General features: G+C 42.0%; 1 protein-coding gene across 1 annotated transcript in view; it reads left to right on the top strand.

The window, feature by feature from the left end:
- Positions 1–26,964, top strand: part of LOC115476372 (rap guanine nucleotide exchange factor 6-like) — a 274,393-nt gene that overhangs the window by 171,405 nt on the left and 76,024 nt on the right. Inside the window, 2 exon segments of the mRNA XM_030212715.1 lie at positions 7,758–7,889; positions 24,932–25,112. Coding sequence (XP_030068575.1) covers positions 7,758–7,889; positions 24,932–25,112 — 313 coding nt within the window.

The raw sequence follows: 26,964 nt of genomic DNA, 5'->3' as shown, positions 1-26,964 counted from the left end.
TATGGGTTTCCCGTTTGTACTTTTAATGCTGGACTTAGCTAAATGAACATTCTTTTCTTCTTGTAACTTAGACTCCTGTGAGGTTTGTTCTGCCACTTCATTTTCATCCGTTTGCTGGTGGCTCAGATATTTTATTGATTACATTTTAAGGTATTTTTTTTTTTCTGCCTAAGGGCATTCAAACTGCTGTGTTAAAAAAAAAAGTCTTTGAATGTGCTTGGGGAAACCATTAAGAAGGTAATTTTATAAGCGATCTGAGCATGTAGGAGCATTGTTTTATATGTTCAAGTATAAAAGTAAAAATACATGCTAGGAAACGTAGCACCTATTTCTGGTTTTCCCCCGGATTTTATATATGGCCCAAGAGATGCACGTGCAAATTAATTGCTTAACGAGCTCAGTGACTTAAAAAATTGTGCGCTAACAAAGTAAAGCATTTATTGATAATTAGCACTCATTAACGTACGCATGCTAATCTATAAGGTAAGTATGCCTAACTCCCATAGCGCTGATCTCACAAGGGGGTGCAGCCACAGGAGGAGCAAGAGCACGTCAGGGGTGTTGTGAAAATTTGTGCCTAACTTGGACGCCAGCATTTGCACTTGGTTTCAGCAGGCGTAAGTCTGGTGCCCAAAGTTAGATGTAAAATCTGCGCTTAAGTGCTGTTCTATAAAGGGCGTGTGCTCTTTACAGAAGAGCGCTTACTTCTGCTCTTTCTTTCTGGCGCCTAATTTTGAGCACTGTTTATAGAATCCGGCCCTATCCCTGAGATTCTATATATGGCGCCTCAATTTCCGCATGGAAATCAAAGCATATTCTACAACAATACGCATAACTTAATTGATTAACTAGCTAATTAGCGCTGTTGGATCTTAGCAAGCAATTATCAGCACTAATTGGCATTAATTGAGATTTACATGCAGAGCTTTTTATAACTTAGTGCACCTAAATTCTGTTATATAGTTGAAAAGGGGGTATGGCTATAGGCGGGGCGTGGGCATTTCTAAAATCTATGTTTATTATTATAGAATGCACCCGATCTGTGCCTAATTTAGGCATCAGGTTTTACACCAAGTAAAACGTGGCCTAAGCCACTCAACGTATTCAGTATACCAGGTGGAAATGTAAGCCTATTTATTTACATTTGTATCCCACATTTTCCCACCTATTTTTAGGCTCAATGTGGCTTACATAGTACCGGAGAGGTGTTTGCAGACTCCGGTGTAAACAAATACAAAGTGATATTGTGGTAAGATAAAGTTCATGTGGCACAGCCATGTTAATCGTACAACGGAAGAGTTGTGTTATGTCCATTACGTACTTTAGTTTTGTTGTGTTGCAGAGATCAGGCATTTATGTTGGATTGGTAGGGTATGCCTTTTTAAACAGGTTAGTTTTTAGTTTTTTCCGGAAGTTTAGGTGGTCGTATGTAGTTTTCAAGGCTTTTGGTAATGCGTTCCACAGTTGTGTGCTTATGTAGGAGAAACTGGATGTGTAAGTTAATTTGTATTTGAGTCCTTTGCTTCTTGGGTAGTGCAGATTTAGGTACGCTCGTGTTGATTCGGATGTGTTTCTAGTTGGTAGGTCGATCAGGTCTGTCATGTATCCCAGGGCTTCACCGTAGATAATTTTGTGAACCATAAGTATTCTGTAAAGTATGCCTATAAAATTTAGGCATACTTTACAGAATACACCAAGGCTTCTGTTTTTTTCTGTTCGGATGTTTCAGGCACCATATATAGAATCCGGCCCTATATGTATAACATTCCTAGAGGCGGAGAATGGGTGGGGCAGGGTCAGAATTGGCACTTATACACGTATTTTAGAAGATACAGATATAAGTGCCTGATACATGCACAAAGCTAATCTGGACCTCAGAGCAAATACAACTTCATGAGGTCACTTTCAGGGAGGCAGTTTTATAAAAGCACATATATTTACATTACATTGCGTTGATGTTACCACTATTACCACGTGGCTCTAAGCGGTTCACGATAAGTATAAAGACCAAGGTAAACTCTCAAGAATTAGCATAACAGTATTTCCAGTAGTTATAATCAAGATAAGTTAAAAAGTAAACTAAACTTTTCCTAAAAAAAGAAATAATCTGACAGACGGGTAAAACAAGAAGATACCCAATTTTCAGGTCTTCATGACTTGTACAGCAAGAAATTTATCATAGGCACATATATTGCCTTATTAAAATAGGTACAGTTTTCTGTGTCTTCTCAGCTTGGCCATCCTGTTACAAAATCACCCTCTTAATGGTGAAACAGGGCAGACATCCAGTGGGGGAAAATTCTGCATTCGAACAGTATATGGATGAGGCCAGATGGTTGCCCTTAAACTGCAGTATTAGACTGTAAAGATCAGAAGTCAATAAGGTAAATATTGCTCTTTATTTTTAAAGGCTTTATCCATAAACTTTAATCAGTAAGTTTCAGATTGTACATTTATACAATTTTATGGAGATGGAGGTGATATTAAGGACTACAGTAACAAAGTACCTTTTATGCAAAAATGTGTTTTTCTGTTTGATATGAGACAGTGGCGACTTAACCCTTCCACTCCCTCTAGGCTTTGGGACATTGAACTTAGAGAGTTGCATGGGGACAGAAATCTTACCCATCCCCGCCCATCCCTGCTGCAATCTTACCTATCCCTACCCATCCCTGCAAGAATTTATCTCATCCCAAACCGTCCCCACCCATCCCCGCAATAATTTAATGGTACATGAAAGAAAATTCCGGTCAGTTCTCTGTCTCTCTGGATTTGAGCCACAGCACTGCAGGCAAGGAAGGAATGGAAGTTGGAACACTCTGGTGCGCACTTCTAAGATTTGTCTCTGATTCACTGGCACTGTGTGCTGAGAGGTCGCCACATGCACACACCAGTAGGTCAGGTGACATCTGATGCTCATGCCTGGGTCAGAGCTGAGGTCTGCACATTAGCCCGGGAGCAGAGAGGATTAACAGTAATATAGTACGTGACAGCAGATAAAGACCTGAATGGTCCATCCAGTTTGCCCAGTAGTCACACTCATTCAATTCATGATTAAATCAACAAGTGTGATATTATATTGACGGGGTACTTGGGGGTACTGAGTACCGGCACCTTTTCCATTGTCTGCTAAAATTGACCTATGGACCCCAAGTTTTAATGAAAGAGCTCACGCTCTACACACAAATTCTGTCTTGTCATATATTCTGTGACTGGTTGCAGGGGACCTGGCCATTGTGGGGTGGGTCTGTCAGTAATCACCCCACCTCTGAAGGGTGGCCTAGCATTTGAGTACCGGCACCTTTTTTGCTAGAAAAAACACACTGTATTATATACTTGATTATGGTTATTCTTTGGCATTTCTGGGACATAGACCATAGAAGTCTATCCGGCTCTATCTTTATGTTCCAACTGCTGGAGTTGCCATCAAAGCCCACTCCAGTCTATTCATCTTCTCATTTGTTAGACAGACTGTAAAAGTCTGTCCAGCACTGTCCTCATGTTCCAGCCACTGAAGTTGATGTCTAAGCCCTTTCCAGCCCATCCTAAACCAGATTGCCATATATGAGACACAGACCATACAAGTCTACCCGGCATCGACCCTAGTTCATCACAGCCAGAGTCACCCTCTAAGCGTCACTTGACACATCCACACACATGCAGCCATTTAAAGTTAGGCTTTTTTATAACTTCCATTTTCTAATTAGAGATTCTCTGTGTTCATCCCATGCCTTTTTGAATTCCGCATTTGTGATTTTAAAGCAAGGAGGAAGAGGGGGGAGGAGACAGCACTCAAGGAACTTGGTAATCGGTAGATGAGAGGCTGGCACAGGTGCAGCTTACACTTCCACGGGAATCCCAGCAGAACTGCTTCCCTCCCCGCGGGAATCCCGCGAACCCCGTTACCGTGCAGGTCGCTAATTAAGCTGTCCCTCTTGAACTGGAATGGGGGTCTCCCTTTAAAATTGTAAGTTGTGATAGGCCCAAAGCCCCCCCCCCCCAAATGCCACATTAGCTGACCAACTATGTAGGGTTTCCACTTTAGGGGACAGATATGGACTTCTGGTTGCCACATTGCTGCTTGTAGGCAGTTGCTTGCTTTGTCTACTGGAAAATCTGCCCCTGATAGCAGAGTGATTGTTTATTCTGAAACTCTGTATCGCTTAAAGCAGGTAGTATAACCAAGATCCCCTCTTTTAGACCATTTTCCCCCTAGGTAGCTAGTGAATACCAGCCCCTGGAAATTCTGCAGATTCCTTAAGGTGTCAAATTCAGCCCTAAGCCCAGGGATTTTCCCAAGTGCTGGATATAGCCAATTACGATCACTGATGACAATAATACAAGTTAGAATCTACTAGTTTCAAGAACAAGCAAAGTCCACGATCACACTGTTATTGTCAATTGTATTGTTGGGCACAGTTTTTACCAGCTGGATTATTACAACCTGAAAAGATGTTGTTCACAGGAAGATCCTTGGATTTGAGGGGAGGAGGAAGAAGGGCATGATTGTTGGATTTTTGTTTTGACCTGGCGTCATAGTAACTGTACTTGTTGCCATGTAACCTGTCTAGAGCAGTAGTTCTCATTCTAGGCTTCGGAACACATCTGGCCAGTCAAGGTTTCAGTATAGCCCCAGTGAATATATATGAGAGACTTTGAATTCAGATCTATCTCATGCATATTCTTTGTGGATATCTTGGAAACCTGACTGACAGGGTGTGTCCTAAGGACAGGGTTGAGAATTCCTGGTCTAGAGTAATGCAGGTTTGACATAGTAGACTTAAACGTTATGGCAAGAAGACCAACTTAACTGTTGGCATGACTAAGTGACACTGTAGAAGACAAAAAAGGCATCTCTTAACCCCCCCCCCCCCCCCCCCAGAAAATAGCAAAAAAACAGAAACATGAGTAAATTAAATGTAAATTAAGACTGGCCAAGAGAGAATTAAGCTGTAGAACCTGTTGAGATGGATGTACTCAAGGTCAGTATTATAGCTGGGTTTAAAAAAGGACTGGGCAAGTTTCTGGAGGGCAAGTCCATTAACACTGGTAGTAGGGGAAGGGCTGTTGTTTGAGGTATGAGCACTGTTGGGGAAAAAGTACACACTGAGGACCTGTACTGTTTGCACATTTGTGCATAATGTGTGGTGGTTTGTGCACATGTGCACTTAGTGTGGACCTTTTCCATAAGTGAACACATGCACAGACACTGTGCAAATAATGCATACACTAAAGAAAGTGTGCACTCTTTCCCATATGTGCAAAAGGTGCACTATTAATGACATTTGTTTTGAAATTAAAAAGAAAAACTGTGAAACTATTCTGACTGCCCACCCCCAATTAGTAGCCAGATACATGTGGGAATCACCACTTCTTAATTCTAAGTGTGAGCAGCATGGAATTAATCCCTCATTGGAGTTCACCAGGCACTTCAAATGACCTGGATTGACCACTGTTGGGGAAATGCTGGGCTGGATGGACCACTGGTCTTCATCCAACAAGGCGCATATGTTTTTCCTCTTCTTATCACAAACTTCATGGCCATGAAAGCTAGATTAATTTGGCATAATTCTGGGGTATTTCTGATCTGTCCAATGAGGAGCGTTGGTCTTGCACGTTAATTTAACTTACCTCTGAATTCTGCAGGTAAAAGACTAAAGGCAAGTATCCAAGTCTTATTGTAAAGATTCCTGGTGTAATTTGATAAGCTTCCAAAATGATTTTGGCAGTTTCACTAACAAATTGTATAAGTCATTCATGTAACCACTAGGTTTATGTAACAGAAGCATCATATTGGTTTGGTCTATGAAAGAAAGAAAATCGGTAAGAAGATGACATCCAGAAGACAGATTTATTTTAAGAAATTTGCTACTGTGGCAGTTAGCACTTAAAGGACACTTGTCTCATAGAGCTGCTCTCTCTTTCACCCTTGATGATAGATTAACCTATATCCTGCATATAATAAACTCCATTTGATAACATGGAAAGCAAAGATCCTGTTTTTGGTGTAACAAAATGACATGAAATGGGCATTGCCTCTGTGGGAAGTATTATGTGCTTACTTGAATTTGTTTTACTTTTAGGAGCCCTCTGACTAGGTTGTCTGACCATTTAATTCCCTATGCTGTATTCTACCCAAAGAACTGCATTGCCATGCAAAAAATGTTCCATTTTTAGCTTTATCAGAGAAAAAGAAAAAAAAAACACCTGTTTTTCTTGCTTCCAATCCCACCAACAGTCTTAGCTGAGGGAATACTTTTCTGACATTTAGATTCAAGACCCAGCAGGGTCACAAACAAATTTGAGGCTCACTCCAGTGTTCTGCTGGTTTTGCAGTTCTTGCAGCTTCCTCTTTTATGGACCACGCCTGCAAGGATTTTCAGAGCAGCACTGCGGCGTGAGGGAAATGATTGGTATTGCCAGTTTCTGGGAGCTCCTGCGGCAGTGGTTGGCTGGGAATCTTGTTAGACATAGATGGATGTAGAAAGGGAGCATTCATTTCGGGTATCTTTCAGTGTCATCGCATTGCCTGCAGCTCTTATCAAATAGTCAGTTTGTATAAACTTAATGGTAATAAAAATAATTACATATGTAATTTTAAGCTGTATGGCACTTTTGGATCTAGGCAGAGAGAGAACCAGTGCAAGGCAGCATTACAAAGCATAGATGCAATGTGCATAATAGTTGTTTAGGTTCTTAGAATTAACATTTTTCTTTCATAAGCATAACAGAATAGGGTTCAGCCTCTTGAGATGTAATGCTTCCTTCTGGTCAGTGGCCTGGCTGGACAATTTATTCAAGAGTTTAATAGCACCCAAGGCATTAAGTAATGCTGTCCACTGGAATATCAAAAAATAACTGCGTTGTCGGGCAGTTCTGTACAGTAAGCTTTTGTCAAATTCTTGACTCCAGAAACTAGAAGGTAAGTATGTGTCACTTCTAACAAAGTCATAGGTAGTTTTTTTTTTTAAGAGAGTTTTAAATATCTGCTTGAAATTGTAGGTTCTTGGTTATTCCACACTTGTCTGTCCTATGACTAATGAGGGGTCACAAGAGTAATGCACATATACTGGTATGACGATATGACTATGGGATGTATGCATGCTTTCCCTGCAGCTGTGTAAGAAGAGCAGGAGTCACAGAAAAAGCCAGTCAGAGGCTCTGAAAATTGCAGTCCACTTTCTTCTCACCCCAGGTTTCTCATTTTTGTCTACTGAAATTCTCATTCATCTTTATTTTCTGAAATTTGGTGATATGAAATAATTAAAAATGGTAAAACAGTGTTGTAGCTGTGTTAGTCCACTTTTAATGGTAATAAGTAGAAATAAAACAAAGAAAATAAGATGATACCTATGGTGTCCTTTTATTTTTTTTTCTTTGTTTTGTTTTCTTTTTATTGTCTTTAAACGGTAAATCTCCTTGGACTAGATTGGAGTATTCTTTGTGGCTTGATCAGAAATCTGTGTGTGAGAAAGGAAAATATTTATCCCATAGTTCTAAAAATGTGGAAATTAAACCGTGCCTCTATTGTAAGTGTGTCATTCCTAGATGGAAGCTGTGTTAAGTTCTCACGTGTCTGGGACATTGTGGTAAAATACAGCTGTACCATGGTTGTGGAATTGTTACTTCCCTACTAAACGTTTTACTACATCTGATTTTTTACTTTATCTGATTTGCAGAGTAATACGCAAATGTGCGTTTCTTGAAATCTGCTTCTAAAACACATTTATCGATATGGTTATTTTTCCTCCTTGCAGCTGCCCGCCGACCTTACCAAGATGCATCTCACAGACAGTCCCCATCCACAGGTCACTCATATGCCACCCAGTCAGTCAGGATGCAGCATTGCCAGCGACTCCGGGAGCAGCAGTTTATCCGACATCTATCAGGTAAAGTCTTGGTGTATTATAGGGAAAAGATGCTCATTAAGCCACGTTAAACAGCAACAAAAAAAGCACAAATGGAACAATAGAAAGTCCTTTAATTCAGTTGATCTGACATGGGGTCGTGTTTTGGCGCAACTTGCATCTGCCTCAGGGGTCAAACAGAAATAAACGTTCTCAGCAAAGGCAAACAAAATCTAACAAGGTCCTTCAAACAGCACCGTGTAACTGTCGGCAGCAGAAGAAACAAAACACGTCCATACACGATTGTGGCTTCCAACAAACCGCCACAATCGTGCATGGACACATTTTGTTTATTCTGCTGTCAACCTTTGCGCAGTGCTGTTTGAAGGATCTTGAGGGATTTTGTTTGCCTTTGCTGAGAGTACTTGTTTCCGTTTGGCCCCTGAGGCAGACGCAGTTTGCACCGAAACATGGCACATGTCGTGTCTATTGAATTAAAAGACACACTGTTATTCCAGTCTTGAAGGCTCATTTGTGCTTCTTTTGTTGTTGTTGTTGTTGTTGCTTTTGTTTGTGTACTTTTGGACTCTCTCTTTTGCTAACTCATAAAACCACCTTAAAATGCTTTTAGGGGAACCGTGGGGAAAAGTTTACCTTGCTAGCGTGAGACTTGCCAGGACTAACACCACCTGTGAATATAGTACTGTAGCATGATTTGCTTATCTACTCCTACCCTAGCTGAGATCATTTTCATGAACCTTTCTGACTCCACATGCAACTTTTTGTCAGTCCCCTTATTCTCCATCTCTCTTATTCTGCCTTACCTATTTATATGCTCCACCTTCACTTACATTACAATGTTTTATTGTGTATTGTTGACTCTGTAAGCAGTATACTATGCCATACATGGTACTGTTTTGAATATTTTTACTGCTGTAATTATCTATTGCCTATGTTTGACTTATTCTTGTTATACATCGCTTGGATGAATTTCTGCAAAAACATGGTAAATAAATCCTAATAAATAAGATGTTGCATGTGCAACCTCACTCCTTCCTCCCCCATCCCCATTCCAGATGACCAGGTTGTATCCTTGGTAAGATTGGTTAATTCAAGTAATTTCTGCTTTTCACTGGTAATACAGAACAGTCTATCTGAGGAGGATCAGTTTGTTGATTTATCCTCTTAACAGTCGGCAAATAAAATGAAATGAAATTGATTGTAGGGGTCAGTGACATCTGTATTAACCAACTTACACGCAATAATCCCTTGGAACTTTCAGAACACACACATTTTAAAGCAAATATGTTTTTAAACAGGTTGAATGAAAGCTAATTGAGTTGAAAAATAGGTGGATGATGTGTCAGAATGAGAGAGGATAACAGAATTAGGAACTGAGTAACAAGGAAGAAAGAGTTGCCAGGGCTTTAAGATCTTGATTTTGGACTTTAAAGCAATGGTTAGAAGAAAACCCCCAAAGATAAGCTGAAGCTAAATACAGGCCCTGTTTGCTAAGCCGTGCTGGAGGCGTGCTAAAGTTTTAGCACACGCTAACGACAGACACCCGTTACATTCCTATGGGTGTCTCTAGCATTTAGCGTGTGCTAAAAAGTTTGTGCACCTACAGTGCGGCTTAGTATACGGGGTGATAATAATTGGGTACTATTTATTTACGTAGGCCTAGTATGATATGGTTAATTGCTGACTTTCACCCTCCTCTAATGGATAAAATGAGACCCCAGTCATTACTGTTTGACAGCAGATGTTCAAGTTGCATTTCAGGGGGAAGCACAGCCTTATACAGTAATGCACATAAAGGCTTTCAGAAGCTTGATAGTTTTTCTGTATCTTGGTTCACAACTGTGACCTCATAAATTTTCTTGTCTTGTAAGTACGGTTTTCAGATTTTCAAGATTTTTTTATTTTGCAAGGCTTGGAGCAGATACTGAAGTCTTTAGGTAGTAAATTGTGCGAGGAATGGATTGAATAGATGGCAAACAGGGAATAAAACAGATATTTCCAAAGAAAGGGAGTGCAGACATAGGCAGTGTTGAGTTTTATTTGGAACAGATTTGGTTGCCAAATTTGTTATTTTCTATTAAATTGTGATCCCTTTTTTTGTGATCATATGGTTTTGGGATAAAATTATCGGTTGAGTCACAGTTTTACTTTTTTTCTAACGACCTGCCTCATCTAAATTGAATTCTATAACTATTTAAACACATTTTTAAACAGTTGATGTTAGTGACGGAACTTGTGGAGAAGCTCTTACTGACCATTTTATAATGGAGAAAGATCATAAAAAAAAGTGATCAATACGATACATAAATATCTTGCCATTTGGTTCAGCATGAGATGATTGCTGATAGCATTTATAGAGCACTTTCATATTCTGTGTAAATGTTTTGACCCTTAAACATATGATGTCACTCTAAGACGCTGATAAATGCATACACTGAATCTACTTGGAAACCAGTTTTAGCCTAGTCGCCTGCAACAGTTGAGGTTTAAAAAAAAAAAAAAAAAAGGAGCAATAAAGGAAAATTGCCCTAATGGGGCTGAAATTTGTTGTTCTATTTGAGATATAATAGTTTGTTTAAAAACAATTAAAGAAAAAACAGTTATGGATGGTACAGTTGGAGTTTTGAGAACTTAGCCTGTTTGCTAAGCTGCGCTGTAGGCGTGCTATCATTTTTAATGTGCGCTAACGCTAGTGACACTCGTATATCTGGGTGTCTGGCATCAGCACGTGCTAATGTTTAGCATGCACTAAAAACTCTGGTGTACCATAGTAAACAGGGCCCTAACTGTCTTGTTTTTGGACAATTGCCTGTGTATTTTTTTTCTTCCTTTTTCCTTTTGACGGTCCTATTTCATTTTAATTTGTGTATGTTTTGTGGACTGTTACTGTAAACTTTACTTCTTGTTCTATGTTTTTTATTTTAATTCTTTGGGTCTAGCAGTCCCTGTTTCCTCTTATTTGGACTAGTTAAAGTTTGACATTAAGTATTTTATTTTTCAAAATGTAATAAATATTTAAAAAAAAATGTTTTAAAAGAGAAAACCACTGAGTGAAAATAACCCGAAAACATTCAAGCAAATTGAAAGGAGACAGGACTGCAGGTGAATCTTGGGAAATTATTTAAAGTAAGTTTGGTTTTGGCACTTGATTTCCTGCAGTGCTCTGGATGTCATCTCGGGATGCATGTTGTGAAGTGCAAATGTTACTGTGAGCTGGTGTCCCAACAACTCTCCATGATGAGCAATGGCACACTGGAAAACTTTGATAAATGGGTATTTCCAGGTCTGCCTGGGGACCCCACAGCCAGTTGGGTTTTCTGAATTATAGCTACGTCTTGCAAGGTTCCGCGTTAGGAGTTACGGATCAAGAAAGGGATCTGGGTGTCGTCGTCGATGATACGCTGAAACCTTCTGCTCAGTGTGCTGCTGCGGCTAGGAAAGCGAATAGAATGTTGGGTGTTATTAGGAAGGGTATGGAGTCCAGGTGTGCGGATGTTATAATGCCGTTGTATCGCTCCATGGTGCGACCGCACCTGGAGTATTGTGTTCAGTACTGGTCTCCGTATCTCAAAAAAGATATAGTAGAATTGGAAAAGGTACAGCGAAGGGCAACGAAAATGATAGTGGGGATGGGACGACTTTCCTATGAAGAGAGGCTGAGAAGGCTAGGGCTTTTCAGCTTGGAGAAGAGACGGCTGAGGGGAGATATGATAGAAGTGTATAAAATAATGAGTGGAATGGATCGGGTGGATGTGAAGCGACTGTTCACGCTATCCAAAAATACTAGGACTAGAGGGCATGAGTTGAAGCTACAGTGTGGTAAATTTAAAACGAATCGGAGAAAATTTTTCTTCACCCAACGTGTAATTAGACTCTGGAATTTGTTGCCGGAGAACGTGGTACGGGCGGTTAGCTTGACGGAGTTTAAAAAGGGGTTAGATAGATTCCTAAAGGACAAGTCCATAGACCGCTATTAAATGGACTTGGAAAAATTCCGCATTTTTAGGTATAACTTGTCTGGAATGTTTTTACGTTTGGGGAGCGTGCCAGGTGCCCTTGACCTGGATTGGCCACTGTCGGTGACAGGATGCTGGGCTAGATGGACCTTTGGTCTTTCCCAGTATGGCACTACTTATGTACTTATGTACTTATATGCATGAGATAAATTTGCATGCAGTTGGACCCTAGTAATTGTATCATGCATATTCATTGAGTATTCTGAAAACATGACTGGTTGTGAAATCCACAGTCTGCGTTGGAAAGTCATGGTCTGTTTGAAAGATTATCGTGGAGTTGCAGAAAACCATTAGATGTGTCATGCTGAGTCAGAGAAAAGATCAGTTGAACTCCACATCTTGTCCTCAACAATGACCAGTTTGGTCATCAGGAAAAATCTGGCAGATTGTGCAGAGGGTATCTATTCATTGGTGCTACCGAGAATGTATAATGTTGGGGGGGGGGGGGGGGGATGGAGAGTTGGACAGGAAGGAGGGGTCCACTAGACCACTGGGGATTTTTGGTTATGTTGGGGAGGGGGAAGAGGTTGGATCAGTTTGGGGATGGAAGAAGAGTGCACTAGCCACCAGGGAACAAAGCTACCGGGGGCAGGGTGTTCAGGTTGTGGGCTCCCCCAGTCTGTCTACACTGCCTCTGACCTGGCGTTAAATGTCTCAAGCTGCAGACTTCAGGCTATTCGTTTCTGTGGATTAGCTAATAGGCTGTTGACCATGCATTTTAATAGGCTATGCTGATGCCTACCACATGAGTTAATTTCATTGCTAAACCCAGTGGTTCCCAAACCTGGTCCTGGAGGCACCCCATCCAGTCAAGTTTTGAGGACATCCACAATGAATATTCATGAGAGAAATTTGCATGCACCGCCTTCTTGTTATGCAAATCTCTCTGATGAATATTCATCGTGGATATCCTGAAAACCTGACTGGATGGGGTGCCTCCAGGACCAGGTTTGGGAACCACTGACTAAACCCCTTTCTGCATTGTGATGCCCATGATGCGAGTAGTCTGCTCTTTAACTATGTGCTGCATCCTGCAGTAGCTTTTCTGCATGGGCTACGCCAAGACAGTGGACGGGTCACGTGGAGGGGCATAATCGAATGGGGCGCCCAAGTTTTCCTGAGGACGTCCTCGCAGGACGTCCCGGCGAATGGGAGGGGAACCCGTATTATCAAAACAAGATGGGTGGCCATCTTTCGTTTCGATAATACGGTCGGGGACACCCAAATCTCAACATTTAGGTTGACCTTAGAGATGGTCGTCCTTAGAGATGGTTGTCCCCGGTTTTCGGCGATAATGGAAACAGAGGACGCCCATGTCAGAAACGACCAAATCCAAGCCATTTGGTCATGGGAGGAGCCAGCATTTGTAGTGCACTGGTTCCCCTCACATGCTAGGACACCAACCAGGCACCCTAGGGGGCACTGCAGTGGACTTCAGAAATTGCTCCCAGGTGCAGAGCTCCCTTACCTTGGGTGCTGAGCACCCCAAAACCCACTCCCCACAACTGTACAACACTACCATAGCCCTAAGGGGTGAAGGGGGACACCGTGTGGGTACAGTGGGTTTCTGGTGGGTTTTGAAGGGCTCCCATTTACCACCACAAGTGTATAGGTAGGGGGGTTGGGCCTGGGTCCGCCTGCCTGAAGTGCACTGCAGTACCCACTAAAACTGCTCCAGGGACATACTGCTGTCAGGGAGCTGGGTATGACATTTGAGGCTGGCATAGAGGCTGGCAAAAAATATTTTTAAAGGTTTTTTTTTGTTTTTTTTTAGGATGGGAGGGGGTTAATGACCACTGGGGGAGTAAGGGGTGGTCATCCCCAATTCCCCCCGGTGGTCATCAGGTCATTTAGGGCACATTTTTGAGGCTTGGTCGCAAGAAAAAATGGACCAAGTAAAGTTGGCCAAGTGCTTGTCAGGGACGCCCTTCTTTTTTCCATTATCAGCCGAGGACGCCTATGTGTTAAGCACGCCCCAGTCCCGCCTTCACTATGCTTCCGACACGCCCCCGTGAACTTTGGTCGTCCCTGCGACGGAAAGCAGTTGAGGATGCCCAAAATCGGCTTTCGATTATGCCGATTTGGGCGACCCTGTGAGAAGGATGCCCATCTTGCGATTTGTGTCGAAAGATGGGCGCCCTTCTCTTTCGAAAATAAGCCTGATAGTGTTGTTGATACAAGCAGAATTTGAACCCTGGCTTCCTGGGTTTCTAGTTTGCAATTCTAACTACCAGGCTACTCCCCTGCTTCTTGTCTTAAATGGTGAGTCAGAAACCCTGCACTGTGTGGTGGAAGAGTCCCTTCCACAAAGTGTATTAATTACCGGGTTATGTCTGTCTCCCATTGTGTGGTGTTTTTCTAGCTGGAAAATAAGGAATCTACTTTTCTAACTGTATGTGGGTTTGCCCTGAGTGTACAGAAGCAGTAAACGAGTTTTAGGTCAGACATGGCTTGCCAGTTCCCTGGTTGGTTTGAGGCTGTAAGGGGAACTTTCAATAGAGCTTTAATTGGCAGGAAGAGTCTGACCTGCCAGCAATTACAGAATAACACAATGTGTATAATTCCACTGCCATTTCTGGGCATACATTCATAATGTTTAGCTTTTGGCATAAACAGAGTGATTATAAGGTTTAACAGCAGTACTTAAAATGTCTCTGTATTGCTTGGTACTCAATTTTGTTAAAAATTATTAAAAAAAAAAAAAGACACTTATTTTGCAACTATGCAGTTGCTGATGTCACAGGTTATCCATGGCTGACAGACACCACTTCACTGTCCATTACTGTGATTGCTGCCGCTTGAGGTCAGTCAGTGTAACCCTGACTGTCAAGCAGAAATAGTAGGCATTTTGATTTCCTCTGTTTGTGGACATATCTGAGAAAGTCAACAGGACACAGTAAGAAAGGAGATGGAAAGAGATGGGGTCAAACATTACATTAGATAAGGTACGAACTTTGCATCTGCTCTATCCTGCCCTTCATAAACATTATCAAAGACTCTGCCAACATGGATTCTTACCACTTTAATTGCGATTGAAAAATATAATTGCGATTGATTGAAACGTTGCCTCGGCTTCCACTGGCCTTTTCCTCTGACCCGTCCCACCCCCTTCTGAAGCAGCTTCCTGTTTTCAGAAGGGGGCGGGACGGGTCAGAAGGAAAGGCCAGATGCAGGCCGAAGCAGCGTTTTAATACTGCTGCCACTGCAGGTTGAAGATTTACTGGGGGGAAATTAAAAAAAAAAAAAGTAAACCGGGAGGGCAGAGGAGAAAGCCGCTGGTGGTTTGGGAGGGGAGAGAGAGATGCCAGACTGACTGTGTGGGTGGACGCGGTAGGCATGACATATAAGAGAGAGAGAATGGGTGAAGGCACGGGGGGGGGGGGGGGCACATGACAGAGAGAGAAAGGGTGAAGGCACAGCAGGGCACATGAGAGAGAGAGTGCGTGAAAGCACAGGGAGATCACATATTAGAGGGGAGGGAGAGAATGGGCTCAGGTCCCCTCCAAAGCTGCCGTACCTGTTCAATGGCTGGTGGGGTAGCTGAAGTGCCACCAGCCAGAGAAATCCACTGCCTGAGTCCACCCCCTTCCTCCTCGTACTGCCTCAGGGACAAGGAAGTCAGCAGGGTGCCTCCAGCTACCAAGATTCTCCTGGGCTCTTTTTTTTTTTTTTAGATATGATTCACTTGGCCCCTTTCACCTAACACCCACACACATTTTTACTTAAGTCCTCATCTCCCCCTTCTCTCACAACTCACTACTCCCAACTTTTTTTCAGAATCACACCATTCCGTAACACCTCTTCACACAGCCCTTCCCTCCCCCCCGAATACTTATGTCACCCATATTTCCTGTTTTGCTGAGCCTCCACCCTTCCAAATAAACTCCGACAATTCCCAAGTTTCTTATTCCTCCAGCATCTGACCTCTTCCTCCTCCTATGCTGATCTCACAGAATGAGGAGAGCAGTAACTGTGCCTCATGCAACTTGCTCTGTCTCTGCTGCCCAGGTCTGACTTAATCATTTGAGCCACAGGAGATATCCTGCAGGTGCACATTTCAAACAGTTTAGTCAGGCCGGGCAGTGGAGAGAGAAGAGGCAGCTTGAGGCTCTGTTACTGCTCTCCTCCTCCCCTGTCTGGTATGCAAGGGAGGGTGGGAATTACGATGAGCTACTTCTATTGGAAACCTCTGCTGCTTTTCTCCCCCAGTGGTTACCATAATACTAATACACAATTTTTATATACCATCAATACTGAAAAGCTCTAGATGATTTACAGTAATAGTGTACAGTACTGATAGCAAATTAAATATATACAAAGAAACAAGAGGAAACACCTAACATCAAATAACATTTATGAAGCAACTAGGTTTTCAGTAACTTACAAATGTTCGTATATTTATGCTCATGGTCGAAGTTCTAAAGGTACAGAACTGCAAAGGTGACTGGATAGGTCTTAATCGGGATCTTTAAAATAACAAAGGTCCAAATATAAAGGACTCTTCCATGCAAAATTTAAAAAACAAAACAAAAACCCAAGAGGTGTGACATCATAAGGATTATCTGGGGAAGATAATACACACTGGGCCCATCTTCATATGTGACCGAGAGAGAGACCTCTGTTAGCTCAATAGGTCACATGTACTATCGTTGCATAATGCTTAACATTTTACCCCAGTGTTCTTCAGTGGAAGGCCCGGAGGCCAATGGTGGCCCAATTGTGCTCAGGTCAGAAAAGGGAAGGTGGATTTGGAGGGGGGAGGGGGGTGGTGGAAGACATACATGCTTTGAAGGACAAGGCATTTCTCAACAGACAAAAAGGAATATATTTGGAAATGTTCACAACCTTGAGGATACCACCCAATGAAGTTTGATGGTGAAATGATGGATATGGATGTTAGTGATGCACACTGGTCAGCAATTTCATGGCCCCACATGGGATGATATTTGGCAGCTCTTCTTCAGCTCATTAGAATCCAAAGAAGCTCCATCGTAAAAATTAAGACCACTGATTTATCCATGCAGACTTACGATGTACAAAGAAGCCAGTTTTCTCCAGAACCAACATGACACATCTGTGTGTTGCCGGAATCCTTAATCATATGACATTCTCATGTGTAACCTATTTGAGCAGGTGTTGAGATGGTGACCTGACACATATATATATATTTTTTTTCTTATTCATTTCCTTGCATGATGGGGCTTGACCATTGAGAACCTGATGGTAGTTCCTTCTGAATATGCTCTGTTGTCCTTTGCAATTTGGGTGTGGTTTCCAGTGGTTCAAGTGTTGAAATGGGGCTTCTCTTGTTTCAGCTTTGTAGCTCTCCAAATTTAAGAAGAAAAAAAAATCAACTACCTATGTCTGATGCTCAGTCAGCGGAAATATGTGTGAATTATCACAGGGTACTTAATGGCTAGACTAGGATGAATTGTGGTGTTGCAGGAAAAAGTAGAGAAGCAAATGTTTAATTTGGGTAAAGTCCCCCCCCCCCCCCCCTAAGTTTCAGAAACTATAAAGAAAGGCTTACTGGTTTACTTATTTCCACTGTAATTACAGACATTGTAGTAGACTTGAACCTCTGTTTTGACAAGGCTAAAAGCAAACAAGTATCACATTGGGACATCTTAAGTATCTTCTGTTTTTTTTTTTTTTTTAAATGAGGATTAAAAACTCAGTAAACAGGTTTGTTTACATTTAATTAGCTTGGGCTTCAAATTTTGTGACATGTCTACTTATAGAGATGCTTGGTAAGCACACACATAATTCTATAATATTTGCCTAGAAGTCACTTTTTCTTGACTAAAGGGCAGCAGTTGTCAGCAACTCTTTCTTCTGATGGCCATTCTTTCTACTTGTGCAACGTGTCTGTTCCCCAGAGTTTGGAGTAGAGTGGAGTGGAACAGGTGGATGTGAAGCGCCTGTTCACGCTTTCCAAAAATACTAGGACTAGGGGGCATGCGATGAAACTACAGTGTAGTAAATTTAAAACAAGTCGGAAAAACTTTTTCTTCACCCAACGCGTAATTAAACTCTGGAATTAGTTGCTGGAGAACGTGGTGAAGGCGGTTAGCTTGGCAGAGTTTAAAAAGGGGTTAGGCGGTTTCCTAAAGGACAAGTCCATAAACTGCTACTAAATGGACTTGGGGAAAAATCCACAATTCCGGGAATAACATGTATAGAATGTTTGTCCGTTTGGGAAGCTCGCCAGGTGCCCTTGGCCTGGATTGGCCGCTGTCGTGGACAGGATGCTGGGCTCGATGGACCCTTGGTCTTTTCCCAGTGTGGCGTTACTTATGTACTTATATATTTGTTACAAGGGGCATGTTCCGCAAGCGAGTGTTCTGAATTGGACCTTCCGAATATGAAGTAGGCTTTCATTTGTGGTCTTTCCTGAACTTGCCTTTCAGAAGAACGTTAGTAAGAAGTAATAATAGTTTTTATTTTCCCTAGCAGTGGCCCTAAGAGAAGACCCCCTTCCCCACCCTCCCAAGGGCAAGCAAGGAGACAGTGGCTGACCTTTTTCGTAATCGCCACCTGCTTATTATTTGGGTGGCTGCTGCTTGAGTCGTTGATAAGTTTTCATGCAAGTATTCCTAACTGTAATAATTGCTGCAAGATTTAAAATTGCAGTGGGGAAAGAGGGAGCTTTTATTTTCTAGTTGAATCAGCAGTAAGAAACTTGAAAAAAAGAGGATCCTGTTTGGATTTTTGATTTACTTCACTTCTGAGGGTTTGAAATTTCCTGTTCTTTAACCACACCTTCCATTCTGGGTCTAAGTACAATCATGCTCAGTTTTATGCTCTGTGCTTTGAGGTCAAGTTCCATTATCGCCAACAAGGTGGTTCGAAGCAAAACATGCCCCACCATTACCCCAAGTTGGCATGTTGTAATACCAGGTTCCGTATTGTCATTTCATTCTGAATTTGTAGAGCACTTTAAGCAAACACTTCCTGTCTTAGAAGCAACAAAGACTTCTAATTTCATATTATGAGCCAGTTTTCAGGGAGTAGGGAATGAAACTGGCATGAGGCTGTTGTCAAACCCCCAGATTTTATATATGGTGCCAAAAAGTTGCATGTCCAGCTTTGGGCGCGCTTCTAAGATGCGCGCCCAAATAAATTGGATAATAAGCTCTGAACCATCAATAATTGGGTGCTAACCAATTGTGTTAATTAGCACTCATTAAAATTTGTATACGCATCTGGCTACGCACTATTCTATAAGGTATGGCACCTAACTCCCCTGATGAGTATCTTGAAAGGGGGCGTAACCCTGAGCCTGTCAGGGGTGTTCAGAAAAGTTGTGTTCGTAATTACGGAATACTGCCTGCAGGCATAAGTCCAATGCCCAAAAGTTAGGTAAGGGATCCACACTAATTACTATTCTATATGAGGTGCGTGCCCTATATAGAATAACGCTTAGCGCTGAATTTTGTTTAGCGCCTAAGTTTCGGTGCCATTTTCTGGACAGGGCCAAAAGATGAGGGGGTTAAAGGGATAACCCTTGGGTTTGGAAGGCTGCATGAAGTGGATGGGTTTGAAAAAGATAGAGGGATGTTGGGCATGGATGAAGTATCTGGACCTGGTCACATGGGACAGAGGAGCAGGTTTAAGAAGAGGTATTTACAAGAGGAGGCATTCTTTTGTAGACTGAAGTCAAGGGAAGAAGATGAAAAGGAGAGAACCTCAGAAGCCCTGTGACAATGGCTTGACTAAATTAGACCATGTTCTTCAAACACAGAAACAGTTCACTACTCAGAAATTTTTCAAGTGCGTTTGTGTGTGTCCAGGATTGTTACATGAGCTGATTTTAGTACTTGTGCAAATACCCATGGCTTTAGAAATAAGATAAGTAACATAGGTAGGGAAAAAAAAACGTTGCAAGGTCTAACTTCTGTAACTGAAAAAGGATGTGACTTATAGAGGTGCAACTGGGAGACAAACCAGCTTCTCGTTCAACTGTCATAAAGTCTTCGTGGCTCATGGGGAAGGCTTTGTGAGAATCTGAATACTGATCTGGTACAATAGATGAATGTGCAATGAATGTGTCTTCCCCCCCCCTTCTTTTAATCCTGTCTGAATTCATGCTAAGTTAATACAAGGAGAATGAAGAATTATACAACAGTTACTAATTTATATGGCAGAATAAACTATTCATCTAACCAGGAGGTGATCTCCCTATTTATTCGGGTAAAAATCTAGAAAGTGGGGAGATATCAGTTATAAAGCATCAAAATGTCTGACTTTGTACAGAGGAAAGGCCTCGAGAAGCCCCCAGCATACAAACAAAGCTTCAGGGGCTGGACTTCTTCATCATCGGCCAGAAAACCTCTGTGAATCTAAATGATCTTATCATCAGTTCAATAACTTCACTTGGTACAACAAAATTCACACCAGATTTTACTTAACTTCATCAGGTGTTTTATCATGCGGGTTCTTCCTACACATCGACCACAACCAACGATGGACGCCGTTTTCATAGACCTGCCTCAGGGTTCAGTGGTCCACGTGTAATCTCCGCACTGACAGTCTTCTGAACGACTATCAGTGCGGAGATTACATACAGACCACTGAACCCTGAGGCAGGTCTATGAAAACGGCGTCCATCGTTGGTTGTGGTTGATGTGTAGGAAGAACCCGCATGATAAAACACCTGATGAAGTTAAGTAAAATCCGGTGTGAATTTTGTTGTATCAAGTGAAGTTATTGAGCTGATAACCTCTGTGAATCTAAATGATCTTTTCTGGCCGATGATGAAGAAGTCCAGCCCCTGAAGCTTTGTTTGTATGCTGGGGGCTTCTCAAAGCTTTTCCTCTGTACAAAGTCAGACATTTTGATGCTTTATAACTGATATCTCCCCACTTTCTAGAATACCTGTTTTGTCAGAAGAGAGACTTTGGTATTGAAAAAGTAAAACAGCCTTTGTCTCTGACCATTAGCACTGTGGAGCTCAAGCTCGTAGAGCCAAAGACAATATGGCATTATCTAGAATGTGCAATGAAGACCTCTCCACTCTATTGCTTGCTGTCCGACAGTGATGTAAGAGCTGAATAAAAAAAAAAAAAGTAATCATAATGGTGATTAAATTATGGATTGCTGTGTCCTATCAACAAAGAATGTAATGAAATCAGAAGATTGAAGTTGACGTCATTGACTCTTTTGTACATTTATTTGGCTTTACTAAGGAGTTCCTCTGGGGTTCTTTGTGTATAATCGAGGGTAAAAATTACCATTGAGTGCGATGTGCAAGATTTGCCCGGGAAGGAAGCTTTCTTCCCCATTTGGATACACACATTCCAGAGCCCACATCTGGCAGCTCTTAGCGTTCTCACTTTAACAGATATGGTTTACTGCAGAGATGCAAGGCCAAAGATGGGAAATTCTCCTAGTTTTAATAAGAATGAAAAAACGTGCATTGCAGTCTCTAGCCTGGAAGTGCCCAAAGGGTGTCTTATCATTTACATTCAGATCGAAGGTGCGTGCATTTTAAATCCGTGCCAAAGAATACAAACCCAGGAGCTCTCAGCAGCAGCCGCCTGTTATATTTTTAGAGATGATGTAATGCAGTTTAATTTCCAGCTGCCTCTGACTGCATGAGAAATGCTGCCAGTGCAGTTTTCTGGGAAGCAGACTGATTTGTACAGCAGGGCTTTTTATGGTGTAGCTGTTTTCAATTTTCTTAATTCATTCAGCTGTGCTCTGGCATTTAAAAAAAAATACATCAAAATGGTCATGTGATCACTGGCTGACCTGTTTTATTCTCTTTGTACAAGGCCCTTATTTAGGTGTATTGTAGAAGACCTCAGGTGTCCAGTGGAGAAATGTATTTGTTCTTGGTTACGTTGTCAGTAGTGATGAATAAAGCACTTTTTAAATGAGTTCATATAAGGTTTCGGCTGAGGGTTGATTAGCCTGCAGTGTGCTATTACCTTTCTACCTCATAATGGTAGGTGGCACCAAGAACACATTAAGCACATCGCCAGAGAGACCTTTTAAGTGAAACCAGCTGCACATTAAAGAATTGAAAAGCATGTGATGTCAAAGTACAATACAAATACAGTATGGAAATTTGTTTAGATAAGTACGAGTAATCTGTATATATAAATAGATCTCTACATTCTGTTATATACACAGTGATTAGAAAAAAAGGGAAGCCCTAGATACTTTTCATGTAACTTTGTTGTTTAACATCGTAATGTAAGCAAATACAGGTAATTTATACCAAAATAAGTCAAGCAATTCTTTGCATAATCGACCGCCAGAACTCACTGCTTGCTTACTTTCTCCACTGTGCAATAGTGACATCAGTGTGGTAAGCAGTATTTTCCATTACGTAGCTTTCCACTGTTCCAGAACCTATGGGATAGTTGTGTCCATCAACCAGCAGGTGAAGATAACTGAAAACTGAGCTGAGACATCTCTCTTGACATCCAGTCCAGCTCATCAGTAGTTTCTATCTCCAGCAGGTGGATGGACACACATTTCATCCTCTGGTTCTGAGTCTTTTCTCCTAGTCCAGTTGTCAGCTGGTCCCCAGTTGAGCTTTGCAGGTGACGAGTCTGCAGAGTCATTTCTGGAGGTCTTCAGATCACTGTGTCTGGTGCCCTGCAAATTTACTTCTCTCTCTTCACCTCTCCCCTGTTCAATGTGGAGCACTCCTTTTCCACCACAACAACCTTAAAAAAAAAAAAGAAAATAAAAGGAAAGAGGTTTGATGGACAGGCTATCAGTCCTGAGCCTTTCTCATCTGTTGTAAGACTTGTGGAAACAGTGAGCTTGGGGGTAGCAGTGGTAAGTCAGGCTAGAGTTTGACTCAGAACCACTTGGAGGGCTGCAAGTTGTATTTGGTGCAGGAGAGGGATCGTACCTCACTGCTTGGGACACATGCTGTGCTCTTGTGACAGTTGAGTGAATGGCGACTCCTACAGAGGCAGTTAAGTGGTGATCCTGCTGTGGGACCCGCCTACTGGTGTCAGGGTGTTGCAGTTTGTGCATGCCAGGAATCCCGCAGGACGCAGAGGTAAGTCGGCAGCAGCACACCTTCAAATTCGACGCAGCATCTGAATATGGCAGGGTCTGTGTTCAGTTTTATGCAGGAGAGTGAGGGAACGGATGCCATTTTGTCAGGGCCAACCAGCAGTGAGGAACAGCCTCTGTCTAATCACACGTGGAAGCACAGCCGCCATTTTACAGCCTCAGGGCCTGACAGCATTCAGCTGCATTGGGAATCTTTATTTTCTCTGGAGTTTATATTGCTCTTACATCAGGCCTATTTACTGAAGCAGAGACAGAGTTGCTGCAAGGTGCTTCAGTTTCTTGCTCCGCTGGATGCTAAGAGATCTTGTTTAGACCTCCAGGAGTGGGCAGTTGAGGCTCTCCCTGCTTCTTTCTTTATCTGATGTGGCCTCGGTCTATTCAGAGGGACTTTCATTGAAGGGAGCTGTTAAAGGAGGGAGAGGGACGATCCGAAAGTACTGAGGTGGTTTCATAAAGAGGAGCTCAGTACTTTTATTTCTGAGGCACTGGCAGTGCTTTCCATTGAAGAGTCTTCTGCTTTGACATCAGGAGTTCCATCTTTGTCGATCATGAAGGGGCTTAGAGGTTGTCCTAAGGCCTTCATGATGCATCCTCAGGACCTGGTTACAGCAGAACGGGATGTGGGGCTGAGAGTGGGAAGAGTCATGGCTGGCCTCTACCCGTTAGTATATTTTATTTTTTATTTTTGTTACATTTGTACCCCGCGCTTTCCCACTCATGGCAGGCTCAGTGCAGCTTACATATTGTATACAGGTACTTATTTGTACCTGGGGCAATGGAGGGTTAAGTGACTTGCCCAGAGTCATAAGGAGCTGCCTGTGCCTGAAGTAGGAATCGAACTCAGTTCCTCAGTTCCCCAGGACCAAAGTCCACCACCCTAACCACTAGGCCATTCCTCCGCTCCAGAGAAATTGCAGCTTCCCGGGGTGGACTCCTTAGTTACAGCGGTGACTAAGAGGACCACCTTGCCGGTGGAAGGGAGCATTGTCCTAAAAGACCCTACAGAATATGAAGCTAGAAGGCTTGCTGAAACAAGCCTTTGACATGGTCTCTTTTTCCTTTAAGTGACAGGGTGCAGCTCGTTTATGGCAAAAGCATTCTTGAAGTGGCACCAACAGTTAGCAACACAAGACAGGTGCCATAATGCCCAGCTGGAAGCGGAGTTGTATTTGACATGTTATGGGTTACAGCCTGAAGTATGTCTTTGGCTGTTGCAGCATTGGACAGCGGATGCAGCATCAAGTTCATGCCTACTTAATCTGCCCCTTTTCAGGGTAAGTGGCGATTTGGAGAAGATTTCCGTAAATTGGGTGAAAGAACTGGAGGAAACTAAGCCACAGTTGTTGCCGGAGGATAAGCCGAAGGCCTCTGGATGCCCGTCTTCAGAGGGTGCTTGATTTCAAGACAGCAGATGGTACTGGCCTGGTCATCAGCAATATGTTCAGAAGTTCTGCTTTCAAGCATGCCAATCTTCCTTTTGTGGGGACAGGAATTCCTCCTTTCAGTCAACTAGAGTGCCCAATGTCTCCCAAACTTCGCAATGATGCGAGACTGGTCTACATTTCTCTTCCTCCAGTGAGAGGATGTGCTTCAGGAGTTTCAGGAGCAGTGGGCCAAAATTACATCAAACTAGTGTGTTCTGGATATTCTCTACAAAGGTTATAAGTTGGAGTTCTCCCATCCAGTCACAGTCTCCTTGGTGAAAGGGAACCAAGGCTGTTGAGGTTCAGGCCACTATAGATTCCTTGCCAGTGCTCCAGGCCATTGTTCCAGTTCCTCAGGCCGAACAGGGATTTGCATGCAGTGGAGGCAGTACATGCAGATGTCTCTCATGAATATTTATTGTGGGTATCCTAAAAACCTGACTGGCTGGGGTGCCTCCAGGACCAGGTTTGGGAACCACAGACCCAGGTGATCTTAAGTCTGATTATATAACTTGACCTTGATGTGAAACTGTTGCAGGGACCAGTGGTTCTGACCGTTTTTTGTTATATTGTTTTTCTTCAGGCCACAGAAAGTGAGATGGGAGATGTAGATTTAACAGGCTTGCCAGAAGCCCCTGTGGACTCCGAGGATGAAGAGGAGGAGGATGAGGAGATTGACAGAACATCTGAGCCCTTGCTGGGACGAGATATTGTGCGAGAGTGCCTGGAGAAGGATCCTGTGGATAGAATGGACGATGATATTGGTGAGCATGAGTAATAAGATCTCTGCAGCTATGAATATTTTATGATCGCACTTAAAAATGTAAAATTAGTGAGTAGAAGCATTGCTTTGCTTTTGTCTGCCCCTTTTTGGCCTTGTTTTATTTGTTGTGAATAATGAGCTATTTAGTGTCAGCCACACTGAGAGGTCAGAAAGCCACATAGATTGTAGATTCCAAAATCTCTTCTATGTGCAAATAATTCTACACATAAACACACAAAAAAAGAGGATTCTCTTTTCTGAATGCGTCGATCAGATTTCATGCATCTGAGAAGTGTTCTTGTTGAGCAGGTTAGTCAGTGGAGGAATATCATAGTGGTTTAAACAGCAAGCTGAGAACCAAGGAGGCAAAGATTAAAATCCTTCACCCACTGTTGCATCTTACAGATTTGGCCAAGTTATTTCATCCTCCACTGAGAGAACTTGTAGATTGTAAACACTGTAGATCAGTGGTTCTCAAACCTGTTCTAGGGATCACCAACTAGTTGGGTTTTCAGGATATCTCTAATGAATATGCATCTATATCCTTAATGAGTTACTTAATTTCAATCTGATTACAATTTATATCACCTTACCCGTGTAATCCTTCTTCCATTTTTCTGTATCAATTTACTTTATTAAACCTTTATATTTAAATTACACATTAAATTAGTTAAAACTTCCTTAATCCTAGCTTCCAGTGGTATATGTCCAGGGCTACTGGACATATACCACTGGCAGTTGATGAGAAATGTGTATTTAATTAAAAATAGTCAGGAAAATAATCTATATGAAGATTAGATAACATTTCTTGAATGATCTACAATGTGAGCTTTATGTGCAACCTAGTACGATTAGAATGGTAGGAGTGAATGTAAGTATGAATGAGGCTAGGATTAAGGAAGTTTTAACTAGTTGAATGTGTAATTTAAATATAAAGGTTTAATAAAGTAAATTGATGCAGAAAAATGGAAGAGTGATTACATGGGTAAGATAATGAATATGCATGAGACAACTTGCATGCAGACCTGTCTCTTGCATATTCATTAGGGATATCCTGAAAACCTGACTGGCTGGCGGCCCCCCCCCCCCAGGACAGGTTTGGGGACCACTGTTCTAAAGCAGGGATCTATCAACTGTACCTGAAATGTAACTTGGTGTTCAAGCTGGGAAAAGGTGAGTTATTAAATCCAAATCCAGTGACCAAGGGCTCGGTCAGAAGCCATTCTCTCATAGGTGATAATTTCTGTTGAAAACTGTGCACAGTATTTGAAATGTTGTTTAAAGTGGCAAAAGGAATTGAGTGGGAGCAGGCTTTTTGCATGCTTCAGTTGGTATTATATTCTGTTACGTTTATTGTAGCTTAGTCATAAAGGGAAAAACGTTGACATTTTTTGTGGTTATTACATTTCCCCCAACTGTTGCAAATTGATGCGAAGGTGCTTAGTGCTTGTCAGTTGCCCTGCACTGAGCTGTTAAAATATTATGTAATAGTTAAAAACTCATCTCTTTACAAATTCATTTCAAATTTCTTCACATTAATCTAAGTTTTTTTGATCTAATTGACTGGTTGACAACCTTACCTTCTGCTTGTATTATGTCTTTATCAAATTGTACATTGTTATAACTCTTCTGTTAATCTGTTATTCCTTGTTACTCAATCCAGCGTATTGTGACTAATGTAATTTTTCCATTCTATATTTATTCAATCTATATTGTAAGCCACATTAAACTCAAGACTGTTCTGGGATAGTGTGGGATGTAAATGTCACAAATAAATAATAGGATGGGTGAGTAGGATGCCCTGTAGCGACTTAGAATTCTGTCAAGATTGAGAAGTCAGACTCTACATATAT

This window comes from Microcaecilia unicolor, chromosome 8 (assembly GCF_901765095.1).
Source record: "Microcaecilia unicolor chromosome 8, aMicUni1.1, whole genome shotgun sequence".
Lineage (NCBI taxonomy): Eukaryota > Metazoa > Chordata > Amphibia > Gymnophiona > Siphonopidae > Microcaecilia > Microcaecilia unicolor.
The sequence above is the reverse complement of the archived record's forward strand: the minus strand, read 5'-3'. Positions and strand labels throughout refer to the sequence as shown.